General features: G+C 33.9%; 2 protein-coding genes across 2 annotated transcripts in view; both read left to right on the forward strand.

The window, feature by feature from the left end:
• The window catches only part of LOC107032112 (vacuolar protein-sorting-associated protein 37 homolog 1-like), a 6,166-nt gene extending 2,535 nt beyond the window's left edge, over nt 1-3,631 (forward strand). The window contains exons 3-7 of the mRNA XM_015233689.2: nt 1,075-1,162; nt 1,743-1,782; nt 1,859-1,905; nt 2,038-2,158; nt 3,148-3,631. Of these exons, the coding sequence (XP_015089175.1) occupies nt 1,075-1,162; nt 1,743-1,782; nt 1,859-1,905; nt 2,038-2,158; nt 3,148-3,311 (460 nt within the window). The 3' untranslated portion in view covers nt 3,312-3,631. The remainder of the gene's footprint in view (nt 1-1,074; nt 1,163-1,742; nt 1,783-1,858; nt 1,906-2,037; nt 2,159-3,147) is intronic.
• Nucleotides 3,632-4,086: 455 nt separating this feature from the next.
• On the forward strand, nt 4,087-9,132 carry LOC107002514 (carotene epsilon-monooxygenase, chloroplastic). The gene is made up of 9 exons (XM_015200568.2): nt 4,087-4,647; nt 5,690-5,986; nt 6,070-6,267; nt 6,607-6,708; nt 7,749-7,889; nt 7,973-8,080; nt 8,270-8,352; nt 8,439-8,601; nt 8,696-9,132. The coding sequence occupies exons 1-9, from the start codon at nt 4,156-4,158 to the stop codon at nt 8,753-8,755; spliced, it is 1,644 nt and encodes a 547-aa protein (XP_015056054.1). The 5' UTR covers nt 4,087-4,155; the 3' UTR covers nt 8,756-9,132.
• Nucleotides 9,133-12,596: the final 3,464 nt, after the last annotated feature.

Genomic DNA, 12,596 nt, shown 5'->3' on the forward strand with positions numbered 1-12,596 from the left:
CCCCCCCCCCCATTTGTATCTGCATTTTTTTAAAACTGAGCAAACTTTTGATACGAAATTTATTTTGACCAAGTCTGTAGAGCGGTTTCACGTCGATCCGCTAACTTGTAGGATCATATAGCTCTCTGATCCCAATAGATAATTTGCCGAACTCCTGATAAACCTTGAAGCTGTGATGATACTATCGTGCACTCGGAGTAGTATAGTTAGTTCTCTTTGTAACAGAATTTTGGCCTGTGTTCTTAGGAGTTTCATGAAATGCAAATTTTAGCGATGAATGGGAGCACTTATAATAAAATCTGCTGCTGGTACAAGTTTTATTATTTGATAGCAGAGCCCTTCGGTGTTGCGGTTAAAAACTACTAAGTACATTGTGGACAATTGATGCTAATAGGGGTCTTTTCTAGAAATAATTGGAGTAGCTTTCCAGATATCTTTCTTTATGAACTAAGAAGATTTTATTAGAAGGCAGTAGCTTTGCAGATATTCTGTTTTAAGAAAACAATTTGGAAACCCAACAAGAAAGAATACATAGTTTAATAGGTGAGAAACACTTGTCTCTGCATCTTGGCAAATATATAATTTACTCTTGATTGTTTCTGGGACAAGAGCTATTGTTTTTTGGGTTAATAGAGAAGTCGGAGAACAAAGCAAAGCAAATTCTTGTTTTCCACCCAAAAACTGCATGTCCATAAAATCACATGAATGAAATAGTTCTCCCAGAATTATGTCCAAACACTCGCATGAAAATGAAACAAATGAAAAGTAACACAGTTATCTAGATCAAGTGCCGTCTAAGTTTGTGGTAGAAGTTGTCATCAGGTTTGCTCCGTATGTGAGAAGCATCTCTGTGTGCATCTTGCTAAGCATATATAGTTTCTTTTGTGCCTTTAGTTTCTGTGGAAGATCTTGGTTGATCTTTTTATGGCCAGCAGTGCATATTTTGACAATGAGACGAGATAAACTGTAAGAGATCGGTAATAAAATAATTAAGGGAAGTGCTAAGCCTCTTTCTTCATTCTGCTTCACTTTTAGTGTCTGATTATCGATCTGCCTTCTTGTTAAAATTTTCAGCCTTGAGGAGCTTAGGGACCTTCTATGTCACCAGGATGGATATCATAACCTATTACTTTCACTTGAGCCTGTCAAAACTCAGAATAAAGTAAGGTTAATTTTTTCTGGTTTACCATTATTTGTTTGCTAGTTCTGCATGTTGAACTGATCAGTTCTTATTTGTACTCCATCCATGTATCTAGTTGAATGAACAAATTGTTTGAGGCAGCAAGGATTCAAGTTATTTGTGGGACAAGTATTCTGGAAATGGTTAAATTTAATTGTTCTACATTTGTGTGTGGGGTTTTTCTCCATGAATGACAAGGATTTAAGTTGCAATAAAAGAATGCATTGAAGCTGTTACAGTGTTTCACCATCTTGTTGAGAGTTACTGTAGTAGTTTCATCTAATGTGCTTTATTGGGTTCTCTAATCTTTCACTCATGCAATTTAAGTATCTTAAGATTCTTGCAGATTTGGAAAGTCAATGAATTGTTTCTTGTTCTTTCTTCCATTCCTTCCCTTTCCTTTTCTTTGCCCAAAATGATCCTCTAGTACTTCTTATCTTTTGCGTAATTTATGTGAGACAGCGCTGTTTTCTATTTAAGTCATCTTACTAAAGCTAGCCTCTCTTCTCACCTGATTTGTGCGGATTATATTTGACTGTTTTCAAATAAATTACCTAATCAGGTTAGAGATGACCTTCGGAATGAAACTCTGCAACTTGCTAGTAAGTCTTGATACTTCTTTGTGACTAGAGGTTTTATTCATTAAGCAGATAGATTCTGAATCCGCTTTCTTTGCAGGGGAGAATTTAGAAAAAGAACCGCGTATAATGGAGCTTAGGAATCAGGTCAGATATTACTTCTTTTTTTTCTTCCTCTGTGTGTTGCTTTTTTCAATTTTTATGAGAACTTTGACCTTTTAGCATCAAATTATTCATTGGGAAAGGTCTTATTGGTTGATCCTATGTTGCTGATTACAGTGCAGAATCATCCGCACCACTGAATTGGCTGCTGCTCAAGAAAAGCTGCATGAACTGGAAAGGAGGAAAGAAGAGCTCTTAAAATTCTACTCTCCTGCATCACTCCTCCATCGGCTACAAGGTAAAGAAATGGATTACATAATACTTTTTTTTTTAGGTTGGGGGGTAGGGGATGACAAGACAGCTGGAACTAGATATATAATTATATATCAGTAGAACAAAAATTAGATCTTTGGTTTTTGGCGGTTCTTAATGCTGCAATTTCAACAGAGTTGAGGGCCTATCAGAAGTTCAATCTTGTCTTATTTGGACTTCAAGTAAGGAAACTGTTCAAATATGTTTCATCATAAAAAGGGAACTTTTTCAAATATGGAAATAGTAAGGATCTGATGCATTGGGGAGCTTTCTTGACTCAGCAGGTGGTGCTGCATTGTCAGATCTTAAGTTGTGTAGCTTTCTGTTCCATCAAATTGATTAGATGATTTCTGCTAAGCTCCTGGAACAGTCAACTGTATTAATGCTTATGCATTCACAGGTTTCATATATTTGCATGGCTAAAATCTATCGACTTGCCTTTGTATATATAGCTTGATGCCTTGTTACTTACTACTGGAAACAGTTTGTCATTGTCCTCCTATCATTTAATTCTCACAGTATAGACATGACTTCAGCCACTAGAAATTTTGGCAACTCTCCTCCATAGCGTTTGCTTTATAGAGTGCCTTTCTTGAATGGTGGTACCTTGTTCTACTTTGACTATCATAGGTTTATAAGTTTCCTATGATATGAAGCTAATGTTGTCGGCAATAAAAAAATCTACCATGGCGTGGGGGTGGCTTTACATTCCTTAAGCTTTGTTTCTTTCATGCTCATTTTCCTTTTGGTTGTGCTAGTTTTGGGGACGGGAGGGGGTTTAAATCGAACAGTTTTCCCTAACCTTGGGAACTCAGATTATATCAAACCATTCTTGAGAAGGCCTGACGGTGTGAGTAAAAGGAGGATGACATGGGCATATAGATTATTCTGAGCTTATTGTATTAGGAAACAATATTTAACCAGACAAGCAAAGACAGAAAACCACAAGTATCTGATGTTTTTCTCTTTATACAGATGCCATGAGAAAAACAGACGAGGAATCTGAAAATCTAGACAAACAGCTTCTCGAGGGGCAAATCGATCTTGCAACATTTGTGCAGAAGTACAAGAAGCTACGACAGAGTTACCACAAACGCGCACTTACACACCTTGCTGCAAAGACATCTATAACTGGCTGAATGTTTTGCTTAATAGAATATGATGTGTGTGAATATTATATAGCTGAGTCTTCCTTTGCTTCGAAACCGGTGTGTATCATAATATTGCTTCAGATGTAATTTTGTGACAAATTTATGCCAAGTCTGGCCTCCACTGGATAGCCTGCTTGATAGTTAAGTACCATTTTATAAGACAATCAGTTATATTCACTGTGGTATAGATCTCAGAAAATGGCCTGCTTTGCCTTTTCTGATGACAGGTATTTGGATCAACTTGCGTGTGTACCTTAATTTGTTGGATTGGCTTATTAAGAAATCAATTTAATATCATGTACGTGTCATATTTTTATAGATTTTTTAAATTTATTCTTTTAGGTTTTTTATGTAGTGTTCGATAGTCGACTATTTTGTATGAAATAGGGTTTCATTCAAAAGGAAATTTTCTTTAGTAAGAATTTTCTCACATTTAAGGCTTGAACCCAAACGCCCTTAAAGAATTAGTTCTTGCTAGACATAGACATGACTTTTAAAGACAAGAAAATTTACTCATTTAAAGAGCAAATTATATCGTTAAATAAAAATATTTGTACAAATCGTATATAAAGTTAAATAAGCATATATAAGTATTTATGTGACTGTCTATGTGTCTATTCACATCTTAGTGTCTACGTATTAGTATCTACGTAAATCTAAAGTCAGAAAATATTAATGAATAAAGCTAAATTAAAGAGCATGTCTATATAATACTATTTTTTATATTTGCTTGTACGGCTAGCTGATAATGTGGATAATATTTCTACTATATATCTAACATATGAATGTCTGAAATTCCACTTTACATATTTGCTTCTTCTTCACCACCACCATGCCAATTTCGGTCACCATTTCTTCCTTCTCTCTTCTCACTAACCCTCACCACCGGACCACCGTGCTCCGCCCAAAAAACCCACTTCAAAATCGTTCACAACTCACCATTAAATCCTCCATTGACAAAAAGAAACCACCTTCAACTAAGCCTACTTCATGGGTCAGTCCAGATTGGCTTACTAAACTTACCAGGTCACTTACTTTAGGCCAAAATGATGATTCTAACATACCCATTGCGAGTGCTGAGCTTGATGATGTTTCGGAACTTCTGGGTGGTGCTCTTTTTCTTCCATTGTATAGATGGATGAATTTGTATGGACCTATTTATCGTCTTGCTGCTGGGCCGAGGAATTTTGTTATTGTTAGTGATCCTGCTATTGCTAAGCATGTTTTGAAGAATTATGGAAAGTATGGGAAAGGGCTTGTTGCTGAAGTTTCTGAGTTTTTGTTTGGTTCTGGTTTTGCTATTGCTGAAGGTCCTCTTTGGACGGTAAATTATCCTGCTTTTTTTTGTTTATGTGTATCACTTCATGGTTATTCGTTTACTTTTTAAAAATTAATTGTGGAACTTGATTTACTCCCTCCGTCCTAATTTATGTGATAACGTCTGACTTGGCACAAAGTTTTGATTAATTTATGTGATAACTTCTGACTTGGCACAAAGTTTTGATTTAAAAATAAGGCTTTTAAAATTTGTGGTCTAAAACGGACTGAATTGAGAAAGGGGGAAGTATTTCCTTATGAAATAGGCCCAAATATAGCAGAGGGGATGTAGATGATTCATGTAGCCAACTCCAATTAGTTTGTGTTAACGGATAATGCAGTGTTAAATGGATTTGTATCGGAATGAAATGAGTCCAACAAGAGCGAAACAGATGCATAGGCTTCATATAGCTGACCTCCAATTAGTTTGGATATTGAGGGGTTGGTGTTGTTGAACTATACAACTTCATTTTTATTGGTATTGCTATGAAATGAGTCCAAATAGAATGGAAGTGATATAGAAGACAGACCTAACAAGTTACAAGTCTAAACTGGCACATAGCAGTTGATGTCGTTGGATTTTGCAGCATGACACCTTGTGGTTTAAATAGAGAGTTTGGAAGTTCCATTTTAGTTGATGCCTCGCAAATGAGAGCCCTTTAGTAGATTATTAAAATAAAAGGATAACTTTTATGGAGCTTTAGTTTGGAAATTAGGGTCAATACTTCTGTATCTTCTATTTATGTGGAATTTGGATTTAATCTGGTGAATGCTAATATGAAATCTAGATGTCCCCAAGATTTTCATTTTTCCTGTCTACTTTGAATTTTTATAATTTGTAAATTTAGTGTGTGGGGGAAATACATTGTCGATTCTAGTCTAGCGAAAACTAATGTAATGTCAAGGTGACCTCTTGTTCTGATAATGTATCTAATGATTTATTTGTTAGTAGTTTATAGTTATAATTGATGGAAAGTACAGTACCCTAGTATAACATTATTATGGTCACCAATGTGTTGTTTTGAGCTTAAAAGCCTAATTTGATATAGGCAAGGCGAAGGGCTGTGGTTCCATCTCTTCACAAGAAGTACTTGTCAGTAATAGTTGATCGGGTCTTTTGCAGATGTGCTGAGAGAATGGTGGAGAAACTTTTACCTGATGCAATTTCTGGCTCTGCAGTGAATATGGAGGCAAAGTTTTCTCAACTAACACTTGATGTTATTGGCCTTGCACTCTTCAATTACAATTTTGATTCCCTTACTACTGACAGTCCAGTTATTGATGCAGTTTACACTGCACTAAAAGAAGCAGAACTCCGTTCAACTGATTTGTTGCCATACTGGCAGGCAGGTCCTTCCAATACTTGAATGGTTTTTGCTGAGCTTAATCTGTCTGATAATTTGACTGAAATCATCCATGTTTTTTGTAGATCAAAGCTTTATGTAAGTTCATCCCACGACAAATAAAGGCTGAGAATGCAGTGTCATTAATCAGACAAACAGTTGAAGAACTTATTGCGAAGTGCAGAGAGATTGTAGAAACTGAGGGTGAGAGGATTAATGAAGATGAGTACGTGAATGATAGAGATCCAAGCATCCTTCGATTTTTGCTTGCTAGCCGTGAGGAGGTTGGCCAAGATTTTAACTCATTTGATACTTAACTGATAGATTACAAAACTTCTTCGAAAGTGAACCTCTTTTAGGTAAATAGCATCATCTATGGTATGTTAATGTGAATCACAGTTAGTACCACTGTTTTAAGTTCTCATGCAATCAAAGTCATAGTCATAGCTCCCGAGGGTGTGGCCTAGTAGTCAATAAAGTGGGTGAAAAAAGAAAATCATAGGAGATCAGGGTTCAAATCTCAAACGAGACAAAAAACGCTCGGTGATTTCTTCTTCAAGACAAAATACTGCATATTTAGCTTTATATGCAGTCTCAGTACATGTTAACTTTCTGAATTTCAGGTTTCAAGTGTACAACTTCGAGATGATCTTCTGTCAATGCTAGTTGCTGGGCATGAAACCACAGGTTCAGTTTTGACTTGGACGGCATACCTGCTGAGTAAGGTACCTTGGATTGACCTTCATCTTGAATCCTTAGTTCCCTCTTAAGTTATCATTCTATATTTTTCCAACTTGAATGACAAACAATAATTGTACAAAGAAGTGCAAAGTTGCTTTTTTTTTCTTAGTACTTGGTGCATATTTTAGTTGTATTTTCCATCTTAAATTAAGCCTTTAGAACCTTTTACATTTAAAATATTGCACATGACTTTTTTGGAGGTAAACACTCACTGCCACAAGTAAACTGAGAAATAACCCTACTCTTCTGTGTGTTTATGTCAAAGTCATGGTTTTAGCATTTGATTCTAAAATGTTGTTCTTCAATGGGTGAGAAATTATTCATGGAAGACAATCTTTAGCTTGGTTTTCAACCATATCTTTGGACATTGGTGTTCATTCATGTAAGTTGAAAAAGATTTCTTTTAATTTTTCCTTTTTTTGGCTTGTCAGAGGAACAACTATTTGAAGTCAACTTAATTGTTGTGGCCTGTGGGTTCTGTCTCTTATCTCTATGACATTTACGCTGACTTAAATTCCTCCCCATCCACAAGAAAGTACATTATGGCTCAAAGAAAAGGTGACTTAGCCTGTGACATATGTTGACTTATCTAAAAAGAGATAAAAAAAAGAACTTGTAAAATATGGTACTCGGCAACTAAAAGAAATGCCAGTTAAAGAGCTTTTTCTTACCCAAGGACAATACTGGTTGGACATCTTACTAAGAATTGTTCTATCCGTATGTTTCTGCATGATGTCTCTTATGGTAACACATGTTAATCATGTTTCATCTCTTTCAACCATTATTCTCCTGTTTAGGAATTCTTGACAGGTTTTATTTCCCTTTGACAAATGCAGTTGCTTCATTCTAATTTTCCTCTTGGAAATCTTTTGGTCTTTCTTTAGAAGAAATGGCGATCCCGTGAGCATATGTTTTTCTGATTTAATTCATAATCTTGTATTCAATAAAACACGGTGCATGACGGAGAAACCATGCAGGCTGTAGAAAACCTGTTCTTCCATCATATTTTATGTTCTTAATGCAGGACCCTTCCTCTTTGGAAAAAGCACATGAGGAAGTAGACAGAGTTTTGGGAGGACGCTCTCCGACTTATGAAGACATGAAGAATCTCAAGTTCTTAACACGGTGCATAACTGAATCACTCAGACTCTATCCACATCCACCTGTAAGTTGGTCAATTTTTGGATGACTTTATAGTGATGCATTATCTTCCGATAACCTAATTTTTTAGAGAACTGGTTTTATTAGGTCCTAATAAGAAGAGCTCAAGTAGCTGATGTCCTCCCCGGGAATTACAAAGTCAATGTTGGTCAGGATATAATGATTTCGGTATATAACATTCATCATTCTTCAGAGGTAAAATCTAAGGGTTTTTTTCTGATCTTTCACACTTTTTCTTGTTACTGTTGAGATTTTCGGAAATTGTTCTATTTAATTTTTGCATCCACCTCTCACTGACTTGCTTACTATTTTAACTCTTGCTCAGTAAGGTCTATTAAGTCACCAGTACAGAAAATAATTTGTCCTTGCTGTCTTTTTTTCCAGGTATGGGATAGAGCTGAAGAATTTGATCCTGAAAGATTCGACTTGGAAGGTCCCGTCCCAAATGAAACAAATACTGACTTTAGGTACTCATTTCAGCCATTAGTTTTTCTCTGTTCATAGACAGCTTTTCTGAGTAGAATATTATCATTCATATGTTTACTCGTTGTAGATTCATCCCGTTTAGTGGAGGGCCACGAAAATGCGTTGGTGATCAATTTGCCTTGTTGGAAGCTACAATTGCTCTCGCGATATTTGTACAGAACTTCTCATTCGAGTTGATTCCAGATCAAACTATTAGCATGACTACTGGAGCAACCATTCATACGACAAACGTAAGATTCTCACCTCGAGAGCTAGCTATTTTCTCGTTCTAACATGAGTAACAAGTTATCCCCATATAAACCGTTTACATCATTTTCGATGCAGGGTTTATACATGAAAGTGAAGCAAAGGGAGAAAGTATCTGTTTTGGCTGCTGCACCGTAAATTTTGTCACAGGAGAAAGTAATCTTGATTCTTTGAACATTATATACATCTTTGGTAGACTATGAGAATCATCATTATTGCATTATGTTCTATTTTTTCTCTGGCATTATTGCCTTTTTTTCTTTCTTTCTATATATTAGAATATATCGCACATCTTTCAAAAATAACCTCTCTATATCTACGAGGTATAGGGGTAGAGTAGCGTACACATCAAACCCCCTGCGCCCAAGATCCTACCTATGAGAATACACTGTATGCATTGTTGTATATCACAATATGCCTTTAAAGTTGTTGGAGATGTATCGATTGTTTACGGTTGAAGTTTGAACTCTAAGAAAATATTTGTTTGCTAGTGTATAAAAATAATGTTCAATAGAGCGTATTAGTGATATTTGTTTTAATTATGCATAGATTATTTCTTATGCATGTTTGATTTGGTGTATTAAAAATAATATGCATTGTATAAAAATATTTATTTACTAAAATACCTTTTACAGTTATGGTGGAAAAAATATAAAAGTGCTTTTGAGGGATTATTTTTAATCATATTAATGTATATATTAAATCCCTTTGCATTACGAATACCAATAAAAACCCATGATATTAGAAACTCACTTCTTGATGCACAATAGAGTACATAGCATAAAAAAGTGTAACAACTAACAAACAAGTTACTACCAATGCGTAGAGCTGCATATTTTTACTAATATATTTTATCAAAAGACGCTAAGTTTTTTTAAAATGAAAAAATGACTTTTTTAATTGACATAAAAAAATTTTTTGTAAGCGATATAATTTATGAAATTTCTGATTAAAGATGGAGTTAAAGACTGGTTTGACATGATGACATCAATTATAATTTAGAAGAACTTTTGACCAATTTACTAATGGTTATTAAATGAGTCATCGATCTTTCATCAAAAAGAGGATTACGCAATCAAATTAATGCTACAACAAGTTTTAATTAATATATACTATTAATATATACTGCTTTTGTCACCTAAAAGTAGCATTAATCTTTTTCAAATAAAAAAATTAAGTACAAACAAAATTATTACTAATATTTAGCCCACCTTGGAAGACCATATGTCACAAAATTTAAAACATGCTGCATAGACCATTTCAATATTATTATGACTTTGAAGTTCAATTGATCGATAATATATAGTATACTATTAAACAAACATGTAACAATATGGTTGGTGGAAAATGAAAAAGTTAAACTTTCCTCCCAAAAAAATAATAAATTACTATTCCCTTCATCCTAATTTGTATGATACATTTCGAATATCGAGATTCAAACAAGTCTATTTTTAACTTAGGTATAAATTATACCGAATAATAGGTATAATCTATACTGCACAACTCCTTAACTTGGGTATGTTTACAATTAGAGTTTTGTAATTTGTATACATGTTGATTAATACGATATTACATTAAAAGAATTTTAACACTATCAGATTTCGAAAAAATTTAATTCCAATAAATGTTATATCAAGTAAAATTAGTCAGTAACTTGAAAAAAATACAATAAGTTAAAAGTGAGTTTTATACATATACATATGATGAATTAAAATTCAAGTAATTATTATAGTACTTATTAAGTATTTAGGATAAGCAAAGGGTGGCAATATATAATTTAGTGGAAGTGCCAAAGGCATATCCTTTGGAAGATGCTTAACTTGCTTTCTTTGCTCTTAACTTTACCCTGAAGTGGCCACACATTCACTCAAGTCAATTCACTCTTGTGTAATTGTGTTGCCCACCTGACCAACAACAACAACAAACCCCCCCCCCCTCCCCCCAAAATAAAAAATTCGTCTTCGCCCAGCGATGGATTCAAAATTTAAGTCAAAAATTCAGATGAACTCAATGTTACAGCGTCGTGTGTATATATATATAATACATATTGTTGCCTATATTTTATTGTATCATAACGATAGGGTGGTGCTATAATTTGATATAAACACCGCGTTGTTCGACTAGCTAACTAGTTAGTAATATCATGATGTGACAAGTGAAGTTTGCTCAAGTGATGGATAACATACACCTCCACTAGTAACTGATATGTTGAGAGTTTGAGTTGATCTACAGAGTAAATGAAAATACTATTCATCCGTATAGAAAAAAATAACAAAAAGCACAACATGATGTCCACATGCCTCTATAAACAACAAGCCAAACCTTCCTAACCAAACTCTCCATCCCACCTCTCTCTCTCTATATCTCTCTCTCTCTTTAGAGTGTTCCTTTGTGTTTGAGTTCTTTGATGAGCAACATCCACCCCTTTGCCACCAAACTCTGGTGGCAAAGGGGTGGCTTGCACACATCCCAAGACACTCTATTTTCGCGAAATTCAATTCTCGATCGAGCTCAAAGGCACGTTATTCGTCTAGAGGGAGCTATAGTCCCACGGTAAGGAATTAAAGGGCAACTTGTATCCTTTGGCATTTTCACTTCCATTTGATCATTTCTTAATGAGCTCAAGGAAGTTATATATTATAGTTTGAATAAGGATTTGTTTCTAATCCAATTTTTTACTTGTTAAAAAAATATGTTTAATCATTACTATTATGTATTGATTAATAAATGTTGTGTAATTTGGGAAGAACTTGTGGAACATGTATTGTGTATATTAGGCCTTTGGCTATAATAATGATGATGAAATTAAGTATTGTTTGTGAGAGTTCTTTTATTAGTTTTTTACTTGGTATATATGTTGTAATATAATCCATAAGTATTAAAGAGGAAATGTAATTTATTTATTTTTTAATAATAATTGAAGGTTGAGTTTTCATGTGTACTCTTGAAGTGATGAGTTTTGTTTTAGCTATGTTAGTCACTATCAATATATCATAATTTGTAGTTTGATACTTAATTAAGCTAATTGTATTTCATGTTGTCGTAAAATACCTTAGGGTATATTAACTTTGAATGGAATTATTCTCTTTATCTTTTGATTACAATCATGAATTTTTTTATTTGTGTCAGACGTTAGATTTATTTTTTCTTCAATGTAATTATTACGTTGAGACTTAAGAATAGACATTCACCTTTAATTATGTTTTTAAGAAAAAACATAATATAATGGAATGAATTAACCAGTATAAATGAGTGTATAGCTCATTTGTGCAAACATGATTAGAAAGTGACCTAATCTAAGTTATTAGTGGCGAAAGAGGTATTATGTATAGTTTCTCGAGGGAAGATAGGTGGATTATATATATAGAGCTAAGATAAGAGGAAATCGAAGGTTTTGCCCATCGAAATTGGACAAGACAAGCCTCAACTGAGCCAATATTCCCGTTAACCCTACCCCCCCACCCGACCGCCATCAGTCCACCACACACACACATAATACACACATTTTTTTTTTGTTTGTGTCAAGAAGAATTTTGTTGCTAATTTGTATGATAAAACGTTACGATCGATTTAAGCATTTTCCCACGTAGTTATAATGTTGTCATAATGTGCTGAAATGACGGAGAAAGTAAAGGTAATAAATAACAAGTGCTATATGTCAATGTCACATAACTAAAGTATTTGTTTTACTTGATATATAGTTTTAATAAATTGCGGTTTTTATTTTTATCTTTACTGACATGAAAAGTTAGAATTAAAAAATTATAAAAAATATTTTTTTTAAATATACTAAAAAGAAAAATAGGATAAATAAATTAAAGCAGAGGAAATATTAAATTATCCATAATCTCGTATAGTTTATAATCATCTAATTTTTATTTGGTACCTATAATCACCTAAATGATAATTTGAATTTGTGTTGTAAAAATATATTATAGATTAATATATATATATATATATATATATATATATATATATA

Source organism: Solanum pennellii, chromosome 10, assembly GCF_001406875.1.
Source record: "Solanum pennellii chromosome 10, SPENNV200".
NCBI lineage: Eukaryota > Viridiplantae > Streptophyta > Magnoliopsida > Solanales > Solanaceae > Solanum > Solanum pennellii.